Source organism: Artibeus jamaicensis, unplaced genomic scaffold, assembly GCF_021234435.1.
Source record: "Artibeus jamaicensis isolate MK-2021 breed Jamaican fruit bat unplaced genomic scaffold, CSHL_Jam_final scaffold_916, whole genome shotgun sequence".
NCBI classification, from domain to species: domain Eukaryota; kingdom Metazoa; phylum Chordata; class Mammalia; order Chiroptera; family Phyllostomidae; genus Artibeus; species Artibeus jamaicensis.
In genome coordinates this window covers 12932064-12952992 of record NW_026522059.1, presented here as the reverse complement: position 1 = coordinate 12952992, position 20929 = coordinate 12932064, and the positions used below count along the sequence as shown (strand labels likewise).

At 39.9% G+C, this 20929-nt stretch overlaps 1 protein-coding gene across 3 annotated transcripts in view; it reads left to right on the top strand.

Annotated features, from left to right (window-relative positions):
• The window catches only part of MTBP (MDM2 binding protein), a 56046-nt gene that overhangs the window by 22605 nt on the left and 12512 nt on the right, over window positions 1-20929 (top strand). For all 3 annotated transcript variants that reach the window (XM_037166690.2, XM_053661088.1, XM_037166689.2), the window contains exons 12-17: window positions 2277-2450; window positions 3796-3903; window positions 9111-9272; window positions 11207-11324; window positions 16841-16996; window positions 20094-20189. In XM_037166690.2, coding sequence (XP_037022585.2) covers window positions 2277-2450; window positions 3796-3903; window positions 9111-9272; window positions 11207-11324; window positions 16841-16996; window positions 20094-20189 — 814 coding nt within the window. The remainder of the gene's footprint in view (window positions 1-2276; window positions 2451-3795; window positions 3904-9110; window positions 9273-11206; window positions 11325-16840; window positions 16997-20093; window positions 20190-20929) is intronic.

Below are 20929 nucleotides of genomic sequence, written 5' to 3'. Positions count from 1 at the left end.
ATGTTCATGATGATGTGCCTTGGTAGGTCTATTTTTATTCTCATATTGGGCCCTCAGCGTGCCTGGGGGCTTGCCTTTTTATTGGGACAATGTTGTTATAATTATTTTGTTGATAATTCCCTTTCCTCCATCTCTAATGTCCTCACTTGTGTTAGTCCTGTTTTATGTTATTTCTCCTGGCTTGGGTTTCTTCCTCTAATTATTTTGTTGATAATTCCCTTTCCTCCATCTCTAATGTCCTCACTTGTGTTAGTTAGTCCTGTTTTATGTTATTTCTCCTGGCTTGGGTTTCTTCCTCCACTTCTTCCTCTTTCTCTTCTTCCTGTTTCTCTTTTTCTTTCTTTTATTTTGTCTTTTTACTCTGCTTTCTGATAGATTGGCTGAACTTTATCTTTTAACTTATCAGTTGAAATCAATATTTCTGCATTCTAAATTTTAATTTCCATGAGCTCTTTCAAAGTTAATGTCCTTTTCTTGTAATTTTCTGCTCATATTTAGTGCATGCAATATAATCTCTGAGGATTTTAGTGATCTGATTTGTTCGTTTTTGTCTTTGTGATTTTTTAAAAATGAACTTATCTGTTTCTCTACAACTTGCTTTTTTTCTGCTTATTTTGGCATCTAGCTTTCACAGTAGAGACTTCTCTTACGGCCTTGTAACGGTTGGCTGTCGGCTCATATTAGAGTGAGAGAGAGAGTACCAGAAAGCTTATGGGAAAATTTGGGTGCACGGGTAGAGTTTGTTCACTGGAATCTTCATCTTAGGGTGATCTCACTGCAGCATTACATTAGATGGTCCACAGTATTGGGGTGCTCTAGTCTGTCCCCAAGAACTGACCACATTTCCAAAAGAAGACTCAGTTCTGCTGTCTGGCTTCCAAAATTCTGGAAGTTCTGTAGGTGAAGAAAAGGGCTCAGTGTTCATTCAGTACAGGACGATTCACTTGGTCCACCGATAGTCAGCCCCGACCCTGAGCTCTCTCCGATTCCATTCACAAGCCAGAGACATCGAGGGTTACTTTCTCCAGAGAATAAACCACAGTCCTCTGGGCTGGGGAGGGGACAGTCATTTACTGGAATAGAATAAGGATGAATGAGGAGGCCACACTGCTTCTCAAACAGACCCTCAACTTGATGTTTTATTTCACCTTCATTTTGATTCCAACACCTTGTGGGGCCACCATCCCAGAGTCTCTTGTGGGTTGTAGTATAAATTGTTTTGCTTCTAAGCTTTCGCCTCTGTTTTTCTCTGCTTCTCTAGCATTTGAGAGACTAAGGCCTGTTACCAATTATTCATCTGCTTTCCTGCTTTCAAAATTTAGTTGCTGTTCTCTTTTCTCAGATATTAGTCCTTGTAGATTTATGCTATTTTAAAATTCTCTTTATTCTCATTTCATGGAGTTTCAGGAGAGAGTGAAAATAAATGCTTCTGTACAATTCACCATCTTCAACAGACAGGACTCTGCTTCTATTTTTACTCTCAAAGGCTTCACAGTTTTTCTTCGACCTTCACGATAACCCTCACTTGATTTGTTTTTAAAATATACTAGAAGCTGTCGTAACTGACCTTCACGTAACTGGCATGCCAGATTAATGAATGCTCTCCATTCCCTCTGTAAAAATACATTGGGGTGCCCACTGCAAAGAGCAAAAGCTACTCTTAAGTACATCTGTGCACTTCTCTTCCCACCAGTCGGGTTGTGCGAGTCTGCAGGGGCCAGTTTATTGCCCTTTAAAGAAATGGCAGCTGGAAATCGTAGTTATAGGTGTGGGCATGAAATATGGAGCTCTAGTGAGCTACATCAGAAGGTAGTAAGTGAAATTAAAATATTTATGCTTTGTATCTTTTTTGTTATGATTCCACGATTTTCTTTTTTTCCTTTTATTCTCCGATTTTAATAGCTTTTTCAGTTAAATGAACAACTGGCTAGCCCCAAATGTATTGGGTAACATTTGGTCGTTTGTTACCCAATACAACACAGAAGCACGGGCTGCGAACCAAAGTGTCTCTGGTTCGATTCTCAGTCAGGGCACATGCCTGGGTTGCAGGCCAAGTCCCCACTTGGGGGCACTCGAGAGGCAAACACACGTTGATGTTTCTCTCCTTCCCTTCCTCTCTAAGTATAAATAAGAATAAAATCTTTAAAAAATGTTGTCTTTTCCAAATAAAAAAAACCCACCCAGAGATGTCATTGTATTCTATGGGTCACGTGTATGGTTTACCACGTTGCGGGCTGGATTTTCACATACTTAACAAGATAATTGTTTTTGTTTAGTTCCAGATGTTGAAGTGAAAGGAGAGTATTCCAGCTATTATCTCTTGTTACAAGGTGGTGACAGTAGAAAATGCAAAGCCACGCTGATTCACTCAGCAAACCAGATCAATGGCGCATTTGCCCTCAGTTTAATTCATGGGAAGATGAAGGCGAGGGCAGAAGAAACCCAAATGAGTAAGTGTTGTCTTTAGTGGAAACCATTTTTTACATTCGTTTGTGTGTGTAATTAGCTTGCGTGGTTTTTAATGAACTTTTTTCCCCCAAACTCCATTTCACCTTCAGTAAATTTATTTTAAGCATATTATAGTGTATTTGAACAATTCAGAGCATGGAGAATTAATCCCTTTTACATTATAGCCAGTAAAATTTTCTAGATGAGGCCTCGAATCCAAATAGGAAATTTTTAGTATATTCCAGTTGAAACATGTTATTATTCTGTAACTCCTCATTTTCATTTACTATCTTTCAAGCATCTTGTTCTGTTTTATATCTCATCTGTTCTCTTCATACTGTATGTTTTAGCTATTTATTATTATGTGAAAAACGACACCAAATTTGGCTCAAAAACGACTTTTTATGTCACGTGCTCCTGTTGCCTGGGCTCTGCCGGCTGTTTCTGTATTGAAGTCCCACATAGGACTGCAGTCACACGCAGCCGGGGTCCCCGTCATTTGAAGGCCTGGTGCTGGGGGAGTGGTACGACTTCCCCACGCGCACTTGGCCCCTGGGTTAGGACGGCGGCAGCAGGCGAGAGCTGACTTTCTCTTCATGTGTCCTCTCCTCACGGCCAGCTCGGGCCCTCGCACAGTCACAGGGTGGTCCGATTTCTTATGTGGCCACTGACTTGCAGCAGTTGTTGTAAGAAGCCTCAAGGCTCTCTGCGGCCTAGCCTGGAGGTCGTTCATGGCCACTTTTACCGCACGTGATTGGCTTCCCAGCACCAGCCAGGATTCCCTGTGGAAGGACTGCACTCCCTGTGGAAGGACTGCACCGGGGAGAATAGCAGGACATGTGGTTCATTGGGGGCCATCTTTAAAGACCAGCAACCCTCCTCATTTTTAACTTAATTACACTTATTGGGGTGACATTGATTAATCACATTGTGTGAGTTTCGGTGTACAGCTTTATCGTACGGTACCTGTGTACTTGCTCTGTGGTGTGCTCACCACCTGAAGTCCGTTCTCCTTCCATCACTGTGTCCTTGACCCTCTTTACTCTCTGCGTCCTTTCCCGAACCCCTTCTGTGTGAGAGTGTCGGTGCCTCACCCGGTAGAAGACAGCGTGCTCCGCTGCCTGCATTCCCTCAGTTTAAGAGGCAGGTGAAAGTTTAAAATGCACAATAATTTAACATGTTTATGTGTCTCAGCTCAGTTATTATTTATTTTGAAATGTGCAAGGTCAGTAGAGATAAGTAATTGACTTTTACTTTCTAAATTGTATGATAACACATTAGCCGCAAACTGAATATTAATTGTTGTCACAGAACATCTTTAATCCTGACTTTTTTTCTGTGTCTCAGGCTTTCCTTTCGACTTCGCGTCACTTCCACATTTTTCTGGGGAGCAGCTTATACAGAGAGAGAAGCAGTTAGCTAGGGTTCAAGCTTTGGCCTTGGAAGAATGTCTGAGTAAGTAACCCCCTGTGCATTTTGTTTCACTGTGAGGGTGTTGACTGTGCAGACACCGGCCACCATTGTCCCCACACCCCGCGCGCTTTGTCTCCCCAGTATCACCCAGGTTTGTAGAGCTGCCCCTCTTCTCGTGGAGGTGCTGCAGAGCAGGGAACTCCGAGGCTGTTTCTCACTGGTCCTCTTTCTCTGTACGTCATGTTAACGTTTACAGAAATGTCTCTCCGGGGAAATTTTGTATGTCACCATTTTTAACTGTATGCTGGAAAGTATAGCTAAATTTTATTCTGGTTAATGTAGATCTCTTTATAAAATGTCTCTTTATATCTTTTTAACTGTCATAAGAGGATGGAGACTACAAATAGAAGAAAATGCAAGTTCAGAGCAATTAATATGTTAACTTGAGCGCTGATTCTGAGACGTGAATTACGAGTACCAGTGTAACTACACACATATCACACACTGGGTGAAGTCAGAGTTACAGATTTGTCTTTAATTAAGTAATTAACACCTTTTCAAGGGTCAGTGTTTAAGAGGTTTTTTATACTCTATTACTAAATATTAACTTGACTATCAGTCCTTATTTCTTTTTAATCCTCACCCAAGGATACGTTTATGGATGTTAGAGAGGGAGGGAGAGAGAGAGAGAGAGATCACGCTGAGAGGACAACACCTGTTGCCCGCACACTCGCCCTGACCTGGGGTTGCTCCCCCAGCTACTTGGTGTCTGGATGACGCTCCAACCAACCGAGTGCCCGGCCAGGGCTGCGTTGTCTCTTTTGATATTTACATTTTTCTCTCTAGATTTAGATGCTTTGTCCACTGTTAATAATATATCAGTAAGTTCTTATAATTTAAATATTTTCATAATGGACCCAACATGAATGTGATTAAGAATAAATATAAGTAAAATTTATAATTTTATAATTTATATTTACCTGATTTTTTTGGTAATTTCTAACTTTTTGTATTTGCAAATATTAGAATCTCGTTGCACTGATTTTCAAGGAAAAGGTTTAAGAAAGCTGACAATTTTTAAATACAAGACTGTTCAGTGCGATGCAGAGAAACACTGAAATGGCAGTACTGTCACCTTGCCCGGTACTCTGGTCGCTGCTCTGAGCTTTCCATGTCCTTCTAACGCGTACGGGACCCAGTGCAGACCCAGGGGGAGCTTGGTCTGCTGGTCCTTTAGATGTCCCTCTACTCTGAGTTTTCTTAATACCTTCTTGGTTATTACCAGCTTTTTTATGAATAGCATTCTTTTGTTAATGTATTTTTTTACTTTAGTTCGTTATACTTCTCCCAGGTCTGCCTGCCCCTTGGGTGTGATCTCATTTGTGTAGAGATTATTTTTCACCTCGGTAAGTTACCCTGCTAGTAACCCTGTAACCTTCATCCGCTTTTTTTCTCTCTGTTCCTGAGTCATCAGAATCAACAGGAAGTCTTCCCCTGCTCTCCAGATTGCCTGATACTGTCATACAATTGACAGTTTTAGTAAACATACCAGGCTCATGATTTAAGTACGTTTTTAGAGTTAATAAATTTGTATAGCTAATTTCCAAAGCACGTGACCTACTGTACATCTTTCAGGTGAAAAGAAATCATTGATAACTTGTGTTTCAGAATAGCTCCCAGCAGCATTTTATTCTCTCACTAGGAAGATGTAATAAAAGCAGCGTGTGTTACCACTCTTACTGGACCATCACCAGTGTTCTTGACGGCAGAAACCACGTGTGACTTACCGGGGTCATAACCGGGATGACCCTCCCAATATGCACCGGGGTGAGGTGGGATTTCAGAGGCATTTCCCATAAAAGCCAGAAGGCAGCCTGTTCCCTTGTATTACTGACGTGCCGGCCTCAGCGGGTGTGAGGAATGTGCTTTCATCCTCTGCGCACAGGGCACTGCTGCGCAGGCAGGACGCACCAAATGCCCATTGAAATAAATTCTCTGTGAATTCATACTTTATTATAGAGGGAAATATGGATGGTTCAGGGGTGTCTGTAAAACGATATATTTTTATAAAAGTAGTTTGTGAGTATGGTTTAGATAGTCAGATGGAACTGGAGAACTTCATGGGGAAACAGCAGTGCCTTCCTGCCCCTCCCCATCTTCCAGTCTCATCCACAGGCAGCTCCCCTCGGCAGTTCCTTTGAGTTCTTCTGACTTGCCCTCCAGTTTACTGAATAATGGGTGTGGGCTGCTATTTCCCGATTTGCCAGTTTCAGGCATTATCTTAACATCTAAGATAAAGACTCAGTGTTCCCACATCAGCTTCCCATTCTCTTCCCACCCTTCCCCGTGAAGTCCTGAATTCCGGTGAGGTCGATGGTTAGTTCCAACAGCACTATGAATACCCACAAGTTCACTGCTGAGTCACGTCCCATGTGATGGTGATCGATGATCGTCAGCTCTTCTTTCTTGCATAATCTTTGTTTTGCTGTTGGTTGAGGATCACTTTATTCTTAATTTGCCTGTTCTTCCGTACAGGCAGAATATTGTTATGTTTTCTGGAGGCGCCAGTACTTCTATCACCCAGCCATCATTGAGTTCGTCATGTGGTCAAACACAGCAGCCCCATTTTATTTCTCTTCGTTTCTTTCCAAAGTGTTTCGTATGTCACTCTATCATAGCACAGTAGATAGCCTTTCCGGCTTCCTGCCGTCCCGGGGACGCTCCCTTCCCTCCTTATACGGTCGAGCTTCTTTGCTTTACATTCGTCATCCTCTGTTCCCTGGGGTGCCCACGTGTGTGGTCGGAACACATCCTCCAATAATTTATTGAGTAAAATTTTGTGGGTGTAAATTTTTCAAGTTCCTGCATGTCTGAAAATATCTTTACTTGGTTATTGATAATTCTCACATAGGATTCCAGTTTGAAAGTCACTTGCTCTCAGAGTTTGAAGACATTCCTTCATCATTATCTGTGTTGCTGTGCGGAGAAATTTAATACCACTCTTATCCTTTGCATTGATGTATTTTGGTGTATTTGTTTTTACCCTCTTCTGGAACCTGGACTTCCGGAAGCCGTGTCGCTAAGTTTTACTCGGAACCACAGCGTGTGTGTTCCCCTCTGCAGTTCATTGAGCTCTGTACTCGATGAGCCATTGTAATACAGTATTCACAATCTTTTGTTTAAGATTTTTATTTATTTATCTTTAGAGGGGAGGGGAAGGAGAGAGGGAGAGAAACATCAATGTATGGTTGCCTCTCATGTGTCCCCTGCTGGGAACTGGCCTGCAACCCAGGCATGTGCCCTGACTGGGAATCGAACTGCGATCCTTTGTTTCGCAGGCCTGCGCTCAGTCCACTGAGCTACGCCAGCCAGGGCTATAATATTCACATTCTTAAGAGTTATCTGTGTAATAATTTCCTTTCTCCCATTTCCTCTTTTCTTTCTTCCTAGAACACTTACATATTGGTCTTTGAACAGGATGCCCACTTTTCCTTTCCTTTTATGTGTTATCTTTTTGTTCTAGTTTCTGGGGCATATCTTGCATTTTTAAGCCCTATTGTGGAATTTTTTTAAATCTGAGCTTTTATGTGCTTAATTTTGAAAAGTCTTTTCTTGTCCATTGAGTTTTCTTTTATCAGAGCTTCCTGTACTTGTTTCATGGGTGTGGTATTTTTCATTATTTCTGTGAGAATATTAATTTCAGAAAACTTTTTTTCCTGCAGTGTTTTTATTTCTGCTGGGCTCCTTTTTTCTTTTTGCTTGCGTTAGTCTCTCTTTTTCATTCTGGACTTTTTAAATTTAGTTGAGTGACGGAACAGTGAATAATACCCATCTTCCCTTTCAAAGTGGAAGCAATTAAGATGTAAACTTAAGACACATGCACACAGATGCTGATACATTACAGATAAAAGCTGGACTGAAGGAAGTGACTTAGTAGGTCTGCAGCTGGGTAGGTTTCCTGATACACGCACCCAGAACTGAATTTATGCCCTGAGTCACTGCCGGGCCACCTGTGGGGGCAGGGCCCTCACCACCTTGCAGAGAGCATGCGTTCTGAGCACTTGCTGGCTCAGCTGAAATTTGGAGCGGGTGGGTCTGGTCAGAGCCAGGTTTCTTCTCCAGACTAGCTCAGCGAGTGCTGGGAGGGAGAAGGGCGCTGCACTGTTCCTCACTCAGTCCTCACATGGGTGGTAGGATCGTGGCCACACACAGTCCCTCTGTCCTCAACAACTTTCTTTTAGATATCTGGGGGTTTTTTCCTGACCTGTTTTAAATGGGAGGTTCTGTGTGCCTCACATACCTGGCAAGCTGGGTTGTGAAGTGACGGAGTAGCAATTCCAAGTTTTGTTGTGAGGTCTATCCCTACTCCTGCTTCAATGTCTGTATCCATGTCTCCTGTCTGGGAGCATTCAGTTTTTCAGAAGGAAAATTCTTTCATCTCTCCGATGGGCATTTGTAGCTGCTAGCTGTCTGACCACAGGGCTAGGGGTCTGACCTCCTGTGTAACTCTTAATTAACCTTGGTTTTAACCCCAGCATCAATACTTTCCTTGATGCACCTGATATTTCATAGTCTGAGACTCTTTTCAGTTTCTACCCCTAAAAATTAGAGCAAAGTCATCTGGCTCTGAGGGCTGGAGGGGGGCTGGGTGGGGACATTTAGTTCTCACTGATCCCTCCCTAAGCCTCCATGGGTCCGGTCCTGTCTTAGCTCCAGACCTTGCTGGCGACTCCCTAATACCCCAGAGGTAGTGCCCCTGCTTTGCCGGCTCCACCACCGTCTGATCTTCCAAGGGGTGTTGAAAACTGATACTCATCATCGTTTCTTCTTCATTTGTCTTACGTGTTCTTTGCTGTGATGTTAGGTTTTAGAAAAGAGAAGGAATAAGTGGCAGTGACCAAGATACCACATTTCACTTGTTTTGGTACAGTCTTATGGGTTTTATTTTTTAAAAGGCACCAGCACAAGGTTCTGCAAGATACTTTTGAAAACTGGTGAACTTGCTTTACTGTTTATAACCTTTCTGTGCTAACAGAATTGCTGTGTTTCTCTCGTGTAGCTGGAAATTCTGCCATTATCTACAAATGGGGTTAGAGTGAAAGCAGGCCCACCTGGGAATGTTGTTTTGCTGGGAAACTGTACTTATTTTAGTTTTGAGAGTATTTCCCATAAAATGAGTAGTAGATGTGCTTTAGAGAGAATTTAAAGTAACAGTGGTGTCGGTAATCCTATGGACCCTTGTCTTCCAGAAAGGAGAAAGTTGGCAGAGCAGCCCGAGGTATTGTCTGCTGATGAGTTCAAACATCTGTTCACACTCACAAGGGAACGCTTCCTAGAGCATTTTGATGCCGCTGTTCCTAAAACAATTACAACAAAAACAGACAAAATTAATGTTTCCAGTCCACTAAAGGGTAAGTTTTTTGTTACTTTAAGTATTAGTTATTTTTTGTGTATGGCATTTATGAGTTACTGTTTATTACTAAAACCAATAAAATGTTGATCAAAGTAAAAATGAGTCTTATAAATTTAATACTGACGTATATTTGTATGTGCAACTCCAGCAGATCCTCAAGTAACATCATTTCATTCAATGATGTTTCATTACTGTGTTGCCGAAATGCCATAGGAACTTAACTCTTGTTCATGTTAATTAAGTTGGTTTAAGTATGTCGTTTTACTTAAAGTTATAGCACTTATTGATGGTGTTAGGTGAAGACTTACTGGATATATATACACATATGTATGTGTGTGTATATATATGATGAGCTGTATTTCTAATCATTCAAACATTGCACATTTTCTGGTTACTTCCTTTAAAAAGCATGTTCAGTGTAATAATTGTTTTTGAGTGGAAAGAGAAGCTTTTAGGGCGATCCACGCTACTGTCTCTGAGCTGCTAGGATGGGTGGTTTCTGTTAAGCTGTGTTTCCTTAAGGTGAGAAAAGTAGAGCCTGCACAGGAAATGTAATACAGTTAAAGCTACATGTGATGATGCTCCGAATCCGCCATTCCTTGTAGCGGGACCGTCTCCTAACTTAACTGAGGGAGGTGGAAGTCATTTCTGTAACAGCTTGCATCTCTCTCTATTTTCCTGATTTCTGTTGTGATGAATTTGAATAGGATGAAGCTCTTTGAGATGTAACAAAAAAGCATTTGAAGGTGGCCTAGCATTTTAAATGTACAGGATAATTTTTATTTTTGTTCTGTGAGAATCATCTTTATTCCTTAGATGAATAAGAAATTGACTGAACGTTTGTTGAGAACCTTTTGTTTCTTTGACACCATGAAGGTACACAAAGAAGTAAAATCTGGGGTTCTTGGCTTTCTACGGGCCTCTGATCTGTTTGGAAAGCAAAGTGTGAACAGCTCCTAGAGGCCGCACCCAGAGCCCAGGCTCCGGAGCTGGGCTGCCAGGGTTCCAGGGTCAGTTTCGTCACTCGTTTGCAGAACGTGTCTGGGCTGTGTAATGTCTCCACGCCTCTCTTTCCTCTTGTTTAAAGTGGGGACAGTCATGTTACTCACTAGACTCATTGTGAGGATTAACTGTGTCGATACATATAAATCTCTTAGAGCATAATAAATGCCAGAAAATCAGTAAGCTGTTGTTTACATTGTCATTAGCATTTCATCATCGTTTCACGTCATTACCAAAGTTACATAGTTGTTCGGAGTAATCCGAAAGGTGTGAGAGGCAGTGGGTCATACATGTGTAACTGAGGGATGTGTCAGGGAAGTGAGGGCACAGCTTCTGGGTTACAGCCTGGGATCTGGTGCAAAAGTAACAAGTTTGAATCCCGGCTCTGCAGCTTGCTTGCTCTGTGACCTTGGGCAAGTTTTGTAACCACTCTGAGCCTCAGTATTTTTATCTTTAAATTGAGGGTGATGTAGGTTGTTATGAGGATTAAATGGATTATTTATAAATTGCTTAGCAAGTTGCCTTGTATGAAGTAAATGCTCTGTGTTTGTTGGTTAAGTAAATAAATAAAATTTGAAAGAGAATAATCTTACTAGGATAGAATAGTTGTAGAACTGTTTGTTAGGAATTCAGGGGCTTGATCTATGTCTTGGGTAATGCACTCTTATTATGAGGAGGTAGTAAGTAAATTAAGCTTAATAGTGATTTTTTTTTAATTAAAAAAAATCTTTGTTTCAGCATTTTGCACAGTTCAGGTCATCAGAGATCACCTTACTGAATGCCCGAGGTTGCCTTTATACACATTCACACAGACGCCCCTTCCCCCACACCACAAGGATGTGTGCGTGTATCTCCATCTGCACATTTTTATATCTCAGAATTCAGTGTGTTGGTACCTCTCAGTGCTTATGTGTATTTCTGTCTCTTTAGACTCCGGTCCGGTGGAACCTAGTTCTTCACGTCTAATAGAAACCAATCCTCTGGAATGGCCAGAAAGGCATGCTCTTCAAAATTTGGAAACATTTGAAAAAGCTAAGCAAAAAATAAGGTAATATTTAAACAGCTCAGTATTTTTAAGTGAACTTTTTTTACTCATTACTTTGTGTTTTTGAGATACTAGTTTTTTATAGTTTTGTTATAAAAGAATTCTATGCTTTAGATAGATAGATGGATAGATAGATAGAAAGAAAGAATTCCAGAGTAGTACATCAAGAAAATATTCTCCCCTTGCCTTCTCGTGGTTTCCGGGTGTACATGATTGCAGTGAGCGTTTTCGGGAACGGCTTTCAGACTGTCTTCCACTGCCTTCTTCCGGAGTACTGCAAGTGACAGTCTACGTATGGCATTGTGTTGATAACATTTATGGCTGGCTGTAACATTTTGTTCATTCATATCAACAGATATGTATTGAGTGCCAATTATGCACAGTGAATAAAGGAAACAAAGGGACTAGGGTAGAATAATTTGGCTTCTTGAGGGAAGGGGAGTGGTGGACATGTAGATGAGGTTGGATGCTCAGAGCCATTCTTCAAGGAAGATAGTTTTGAGCTGAGACCTAATGGATAAGTGAGTGAAGTGCATTATAGATCACATAGATTTGGGATTTTATTGTCAGTGCATTGATAGGCTTTTGTATATCAAAGCCTGGTGCAACCTGATTTTGCACAATTGCTTTTGCTGTTTGGCGGCAAATAGATTGCAGGAGGAAGTATTAGGAGTAGAGAGATCAGTTAGATGGCATTTCTGTAGTCAAAGTGAGAGAGAACTTTGATTTCCCGGTATAGTAGTAGTGGAGAACAAATTTGGATATATTTCAGTGGTAAACTGGAATAAAACTTTCTGTGATAGATTGGATATGGAGGAGAGGGAAAGAGAGGTATCCAAGATAATTTATATTTCTGGCTCGAACCACAGAGTGAGTGGCATATTTTCTCATATGGGATGGGGAAGATCAGTAGGAAGTTGGGGAACGGACAGCTTTGGGTGGAAATAGGAAGAGTTCTGCTTTGGGGATGCCAAGTTTGCTTATGGCAGCAATCTTCAACCTTTTTCATCTCATGGCACACATAAACTAATGACTAAAATTCTGTGGTTCACCAAAAATATATTTTTTGCCTATCTGACCAAAAAAAGGGTAGAATTTTGATTGATACAAAAAATGAAAATAGTAATTACTTTCCCTTTTTGCTCCAAAGTGACTTTTAAAATAAATCAGGCCTATACTTGTATATAATCATCTCTGGAACCAGGAATTAACCGATCAGATGCAATTTTACCATAAATGTGACCGATAAGATGCAACTCTATTGTATGACCTGTGTATTTATACTTCAAGACAGAGCATTCTCACAGGATGGCTATTGTTGTGGTGGCTGCTGTCATTTCTTATTTGACAGTCTAAGGGAAAGGAGGTCGGTGCCCCTGACTAAATAGTCAGGTATTGCATGTTTTAAAAGTTCTTGTAGCTCATCAGTTAAAAATCACTGCTCGTGGATTGCCCATGTGTACCTAACAAGTGGACTGGAAGAGAAATCTGGAAGTCAGTGGGGGTATCAAAAGGGGTTTTTAAATACACACTAGTGCATAAGATCACTTTGTGAAACCATGTAGAGAAAATAAAAGAAGACGTAAGATTATACCGTGAAGATTTCTCATGTTTATTGATCAGGAGGAAGAATTCAATCTGGGAAGAAGGTTGCGAAAAGGACAGAAGCGCAGGTTACTCACAAAAGAACTTCAGTTTCTTGTTGATTAATTTTAGATGGTGTCTTTGAACTTCCCATTGTGAAAGATGAGGAAGTTTACACCCCTATGTCTCTTCATTTGAATCCGTCTTCTCGACCTTGTGATATTTGCAGTAGACAGTCGTTTCTCTAGGTCCTTCTCTCTCACCTGTTCTAACGGGGACGCACCCTTTCTGCCTGCACAACTTAACCCTGGCACTTCTTCGATCGGGTTTCTAGGTTAAGCCTCTGTTTTCTTGGATCTCATATCTTAATGAGAAGTCTGATGTCGGTTGTCATTTTGTTCTGTAATAGGTAGGTTTTCTGTCTGTCTCTGGGACATTTAGAATTGTCTATTTTGCTTAATGTTCTCAAATTACCTAAGGCCATCATGGTGTGAGATGTTTTAGTTTTACGACATGTTTTTTTCTAGTTCTGGAAAATATTCTTTTGTTATTTTTTTTACTATTATTATTACAGATTTTATTTATTTAGTTTTAGAGAGAACGAAAGGGAGGGAGAAAGAGGGGGAGAGAAACATCAATCTGGTTGCCTCTTGCAAGGCCCCAGCTGGGGGCCTGGCCCACAACCCGGGCATGTGCCCTGGCCAGGAATCAAACTGGCGACCTTTCGGTTTGCAGGATGATGCACAAGTCACTGAGCCACACCAGCCAGGGCTCTTTTGTTATTTCTTAGAGATATTCTCCCTTTCATTTTGTTTTTTTTCTTTCTTATTTTTGAAACATTAGACATCCTGGATTGGTTTTTTCATTCTAATTTGATTTTCTCTCAATAATCCGTATCTTCATCTTTTTTTCTACTCTCTGTTCTAGGGTATTTCCTGGACCTTTGTTTTCATTTTTCTGTTAAATACTTTGTAGTCTTATTTTAAATTCCTAGTAATTCTCATTTGTTCCCTGCCATGTTTTTTTTACTAGTAATCTATTTTTTAAATTCATAATGAGAACTGAGAAAAATACTGTAAGTATATTAGAGTCTTTTAATTTGTTTTATATTTTTGTTGGATGATCTCTTCATTCTTTGGATCTAATGGGGTTTTTTTTCTGGTTCCTTTGATGAACTTCTGTGTAGTTTTTCTCCAGTGTCTAGTGCTTTATGTTTGTTCACAGCTAAGAATTTAGTACTAGGCTGCTGTACATGGGTAGTTCATATGTACCATTCCCATGTTTGTGTAGGCCCGTTCCTGACCTAGTGTAGTCTGATTTAATATTGGGGGAAGGGAGGGCATGCCCCACTAGCTTTCCTGTAGGCCACCTGGGCAGGCAGCCTTGGTCCACCCCCCGCACTTAGGGGGATTGGTTCTGGGCACATCATACGGACACCGAGGCCGAGACCGGGTTCTGGGTCTTCCTAGAGCAGTTTCTCTGTAATTTGAAGGGACGCGCATAGGGCAAAGTTTGGTGGGAGGGGGAGGTACCCGAATGGCTGATCTCGTAGTATTCTTAAAGCACGTCATCTGATTTCTGCCCACAGTCACCTATGAACCCGAGATTAGGGTCGCTGTGGCTCCATGGGAGGGGACGGAGAAGACAGATTCTACCTGTTTTGTAGGTTTATCTCCAGTTCTCCTTGAGGCTCCCTGCTTTAGTTTATAGATTTTGGATTCATTGAACTCTTTGCTCTACTTAGTGTCTGGTACTTCTACATTGTGACTTCAGTTTGTTGAGATTAATGTGTGTATTTAATCCACTGCCTTCAACTGGAAGCTTACTTGTCATTCAAAGTCTAGACCAAATATCAGCTTTCTTGTAAGCCTTTTTTAATGCTGCGACTCATTGCTATCTTCCTTCTGTAAGTATCCGGGGACTGTGTCACTCTTTCATAAAATTTATTTTATTACACCTTTTCTGCTCATTCTGCATTGGTACGTTTATCTCTTTGCACTCTCATCACCTCCTTTCTCCTGCTTCAAGTCAATCCATACACTAAATCATGAGCAGTGATTATAAATCTATAAATTATCCCCAGTGAGCTCTTGTTACGAGACTGAACTCTTACAATGAGATTTACAAAGTAAATGCTCAGTAAATATTTGCGTACACTTCAAAATATGGGAGATACCATTAAATTCTTAGTTTTGGACAGAAGTTATGTTGAGTGTGTTAACAATTTATTTTGCATTAAAATGGGTTTGACTGGAGCACTGAGGAGCAACACATGGTAAAATTTAGAAGTTGTTAGAATTTGGGTTCAGACAAACACAGTCACCTCTCTGTGACTTTGTGGCCTCCATCTTTAAGATGGGGAAGACAATACCAGTTCTACTTCAAAGTTGTGAAAATTTAATGAAATAGTGTATCTCATTAAAGTAAAAATACTTTGTGAGCCTGAAAACACCAAGTAAAATAAAGCATTGTCAGTGTTTTGCTTTTTGTTTCTTTGTTTTTAACCCAAAACATGTTTGGTAGTGTAATTTATCACAAACAGGCTTTTAAATTGCTCTGATATCCTTGTGTCCAGGATTCTATATAAATGCAAATTATACATTTCCCTATTACATCCAGCCTGGAAAATGATCGAGAGTAATTTTCATTAAGAAACCTTTGTGAGTTACTACTAGAGAATAGTTGTATAGAAATTAAATTCAACTCACAATACAGTTCTTGCCTTCCTGGAATATAAAGTTCATGGAACATCTTTGAGTATTTTCCTGTCTGCTTTTATTAGATTTATATTTTCAGTTTAAAAATAAAAAGAATAGGAAGGGGACACCATTGGAACATTATTGATCTTTAATGTATAGAAATGGAAGTTCTAACCTATAACGCCGACATTTTAATCATGTAATTATCAGTGAAAATGCTTGATTTGAGTAGTAAAATAATCAGGAAATAGATTGATACGAGGTCAAGAAGTTAACTTTCCTGTGCCATTGTTGAAAGATTTATTTATGCTTCAGTGACAGAGTCACAGCATGATCTGTGATTCAGGACTTGACAAAACCTTTGCAATTCTCTGAAACTGAGTGCTTTTGTCTTTCAGGTTTTTGAAACGTACTGAGAGCTTTTTGGGCCTATAAATAGAGCTGATGGGGTAGAAACAGCACCTAATTCGGAGTCAGTTGTGTGCTTCTGTCAGTCCTGGGAGCTCTGTCGCTCGGGGTCTGCAGTGCAAATTGTTGTGTGTTCTTTGAAAAGTGGAGATACCGGTTGGTGTTTTAGGCTTGGTATGCTGGTTTTCACTTCAGAGAGGACATATTTTCAGGCGTTATCTTAATCTTGAAGTAAGACCTAATCTGTCTTTTTTGAGGAAATGTGTCAGGATTAAGAATATATTGTATGTAAAATAGTTGCAGAAGCGCACAGCGCTGCGTGTCATTTCAGATACAGTGACAGTTCACTGCTTGCCCAGTGTCATGATCGAGGTTACACGGGCCTCAGAGAGGTTTCTGATTATGCTCTCGCTGCATGGTTGTGCTCCAGGTAATCTTTCAAGTTCATAGAAAACTGGAACATTCCGTCGCTACCCATAAAATGTGCAATATTGTGAGGTTTCAGAGCAGACAAGTTTTGATTTAACTTGTACAGATTTGATAACTTCATACTACTAAATGATTGATTATGCCGTCATTTATAAAGAATGTATTTTAGTTAAGTAGTAGCATTGCTGATACAGTAACTGCAAGTTTCACTGTGACCTATAGGTTTTTTAAAACTATACGTTGATATTAAATTATTTGCAAAGATCTTATTTTCTTCCTAACTGTGCAGTTCTTCCATTTTCTTTGTGTATTTTTATGGTTTCTGCTCATGTCATCTTTTCCTGACTGTGGTGAATTCTAGCCGACTCTTAGTAAACCCACATAACATTATTTTCCCAGAGCTGGTTCATTACCTCGTTCATCCGAACAGTTGCTAGGCCACAAAGAGGGTGCACGGGACTCGATCACATTATTGGACGCTAAAGAATTGCTGAAATTCTTTACCTCAGATGGATTACCAGTTGGAGACCTTCAACCTTTACAGGTTCAAAAGGGGTAAGTAATACAGTTATAATTTCCAATTAATTAAAAAAAATTAAAAAACACATGTGTTGCATTTCCCCAGTTCCCTGATGCCCTGTGCCACGTAAGCAAAATGTGCACGTTGATTCCAGTGTTTATCAGTTGGCCTTAGTTCCTCGAATTTCGCCGCAGCCAGATGCCCTAGTGTGGCGTTGGATGTGAGGGACACAGACATAATCAGAGCAGCCTCGGCATATTCCTGGTGAAGGTCAGCAGCCTCTGCTTTGTATACAGAGGGTGGCTCTTTTTGAAAAAAATTATAATTTGACTTGCAAATTTATATTTCTAATTCTCTTTTCTGTGTTCCTCTCCCGTTTCGATTTGCTGCTGCGTACTTGTCATGACATTGTCAGTCACACCTAATGGTAGTGAAAAGCAGTCTTTCAACTGGAGAAATGGGAAATGTAGTACATTTTTTCTTTGAAACTATAACATTATCAAGTAAGAATTCAGTGTCTGCATGAATAATTTATAACTAATTCGACTTCCCAGACAATTTCTACTAAGTTACTAGTTATTAAAAACTGGATGATGTTATAGCTGACTTAAAAAAAAACAGGTAAAGACACAAGTACTTGAAAGAATTGAATAATTTATTCACAGTGCTGTTTTCTTTTAAATTGTTAATCCATTATTTTGAAAGCCCTTCCAACGAACCTTAAAAATTATAGATCATTTTGATCATTTTTGCAAAGGCTTGTTTTGGCAAAGACTGATTTTAAAGCTAAGTTTTGGAAAGGATCTATTTGATGGTATTTATGTATCAAAAGTAGTAATAGAGCTTATTGCCTTCATGTGGTGTTCCAGAGAGTGAGTCAGACAGACAGACAACTTGAAAACAGGAGGATCTAGACTCTGTGTCTCAATGACTTAATGATCTTAATGACCTAAAAACTGTGTAATTTTAGAGTAATTCTTCAAGCTTTGAGAGATTGATACCCTTTTATGTGGGAATCAAGTGAAGAAGTAGATTCTGCATTTTGCTGTGTATAATGTGCACTTTTTTGCCCAAATTTTTGAGGGAAAAATAAGGATGCACATTACACATGGGTGGTGCTAATTTATTACCAGTACATAAGATTTCTTACACCTTGTATCTGTTCTTGTGTTTTGTAATTATTTGTTACATAAAATTTCTTGTACCATATGTTCCAAAATAAATGCTCAAATTCCTCTATAATACAAAAAATAAGCATCTAAATATAAATAAATAAATAATTGGATTTAAAAATTAAAACAGAAGATTTTTTCCTGAAAGTTTGGGCTGAAAACGTGGGTGTGCATTACACTCGGGGGCACATTGTACACATTTCCATCGGTTTGGTTTCGGATTATTGTCCTTTAAACCGTTAAGCACGAACTGGCCAAGTCAAATGGGCTTTTCTCAACTGAACTGTGTAGGGCGACCCTCTTGTGCTTGGATGTCTTTCTGGATGCAGTGTTGTAGGGGAGATGGATTTAATTCTTTCTGTAGTTTACAGTGATTTACACAGGGAAGTTGGATACAGTTCCTTGATGTTAGTGAAGGAAGCACTGCATCATTATCAAATATATTTTCAATCAAGATTAAGGCTGAGGGGTGAGCTCTCACGTCAGGGAATCAAGAACCTTTGGACTCCTATTAAATGTCTAACTATTCGAGGAGCCATTCTAAATGCTATTTGAAATTACAGTTCAGGCATAATATTGGCAAAATGTATGTTTATTAAAATGTTTCTTTAAGAAAGAACAAGATGTGAGTAAAACTAAACAAAAATAAAGTTGCTGAGAAGAGTTGAAATGAGACGTGAAATGCAGCGTGGGAAAGGGAAGGAATGAAATGATAGGTACCCAAAGAGTCCTGTCTCACAGGGGCATTCACTTCTGCAGCCAGTCATCAGAATACCAGGGTCACTGCAATTTAGTGGTGTTAGTTTTCGCGGAACACTTTAAAAATGGATGTGTTAGTACATAAACTCTGGTTTTTAGAGTTTATTAGTGAGCATATATATATATATATATACACACATGTATGTACATATACATATGTCTTACACTTGAAGGTAATAATTTCAAATGCCTGTTATAGTACCCTAGATGATTTTCAGTGGCAAGTGAGCAGTTTCATTACTCATGCCACAGAGGGAATGTAAAAGAAAATCCTTCATATTTTACTATCTTCTTACCTTTCTCTATACCAGTTCCCAACCTTCTGACTTCAAACCCTGCTATTTCCTTTTATCTCTATGTAAAGACCACTGATGCAAAATTCTCCCATTCCCATCCAGCCTGTCTGAACTTCAGGAATATGGGCCAGGCCATTAGAACCACACCTGCCAGCTCAGGCAGGGGAGAAGGCCACCTGTCAGAGTGACCAGGAGAGCTTCACCTAATTGCAGTGACTTTCTCCTTGAGATTTTGATACACCCTTGTGGGTCTAGGTACGGCAGGGGTTGGGCATGAACATTGTATGTAAGAGCACCACGTGATGAGTTTTAACATACCCGCTGACCGGAAGCCTGCTGCAGAAGAGCGGAAGGCAGCATTTAGTCTCTAATGCTCTCTGGTAGTTCAGAGGTTGCTGACTCCCAAAGTAGGTGTGAGGATGACCCTATTCCTAGTTAAAGAGAGATCTGGGTCCTCCATGTGGCAGTTAGCCGGAGGGAGTGAGTACCTCCTTCATTAATTACCAGAGATTCAAGTTGACTTTAATTATGCCTCCAAAAAACAGAATTTAACTAAATGCATAAACATTAGTTCACTGCATCAAGAAAAAAATCCTCTGGAATAATGCTGCTTCTTGAATTTCTACTACAAATCATTTCCCATTCTCGACTTACTCGTGTTTCAGAATGGTTTTGTGAAACATGTCACTTACAGTTTAAGGAACTTGAGGCACTGAGAATGGAAGAGACAAAATCCAGGCCTGTCCCTGCTTTCTTTTCTTACTGCCCTTCCTGCTGTAACTTCCTGTTTATCCCAGGAAGATTCAGTTGTGCAGAAAGAACAGGTTTCTTTATTGAGACACTTTCTGGAATTTTTTTTCTCACTAAATAAACTTTAAATACAAATGCAAAACTTTGTGTTTCAGGGAAAAGACTTTTGTCCTGACCCCAGAACTTAGTCCTCGGAAACTTCGAGTTTTACCTTTTGAAAAAGCCTCAGTGTGTCATTATCATGGAATCGAGTAAGTGTTTTGTTCACCCTTTACTCCTCCTTGTGTTGTGGTTGTAGCTGATCTTACGTGAGGTCTAAGGGAGTGTAATCAAATGGTGTTGACCAACATGGAGCGCCACAGAGAGAGTTTGTCGAGAAACAGAATAGTATATACACAAATAGTCTGTCCTCTCTTATAAAAAAGTTATTTGACGATTAATCAGTTTTATAGCACTGAAACATCCTGTTATTAGTTACGGATATTTTAATCAAAATTATTTTGGTTCCTGTGTTATAAATGTGTTTACACTATTGATCAGGTCAGTACTTCCTGGTCACTGATTACAGTAATTGCTCCAACATGCAGATGAAATGTGTTCCTGTACCTAACGTGTTCATTATGTTCACGTAATTGATCAGTTTGAATGACATTTCAAAGGATTCGCTTGAAGTTGTGAGCAGTTTCTGAGAGCACATTTTCATAAAGATGGTGATAATATATTTTATGATAAATTTTGGAGACCTCAGTGATTCATTTTGTAAAATATTTCACATTGTTAAAGCAAGACATTATTTTGTGTGGATTTTTCATAAGTTAAAATAGAAAAGGACTTGATTTTACCTTAGTCTTTAAGAAGCAACCTATAAATTTACCAGTGAACAACGGAAGCATTCTTTCTGATTGGATTGTAAACTGGAAACACATGTTTTTAGTATGCTGCTAAAATACAGCCATGTAACTACCCAGGGGATGTGTGGGGGCGACTTTGT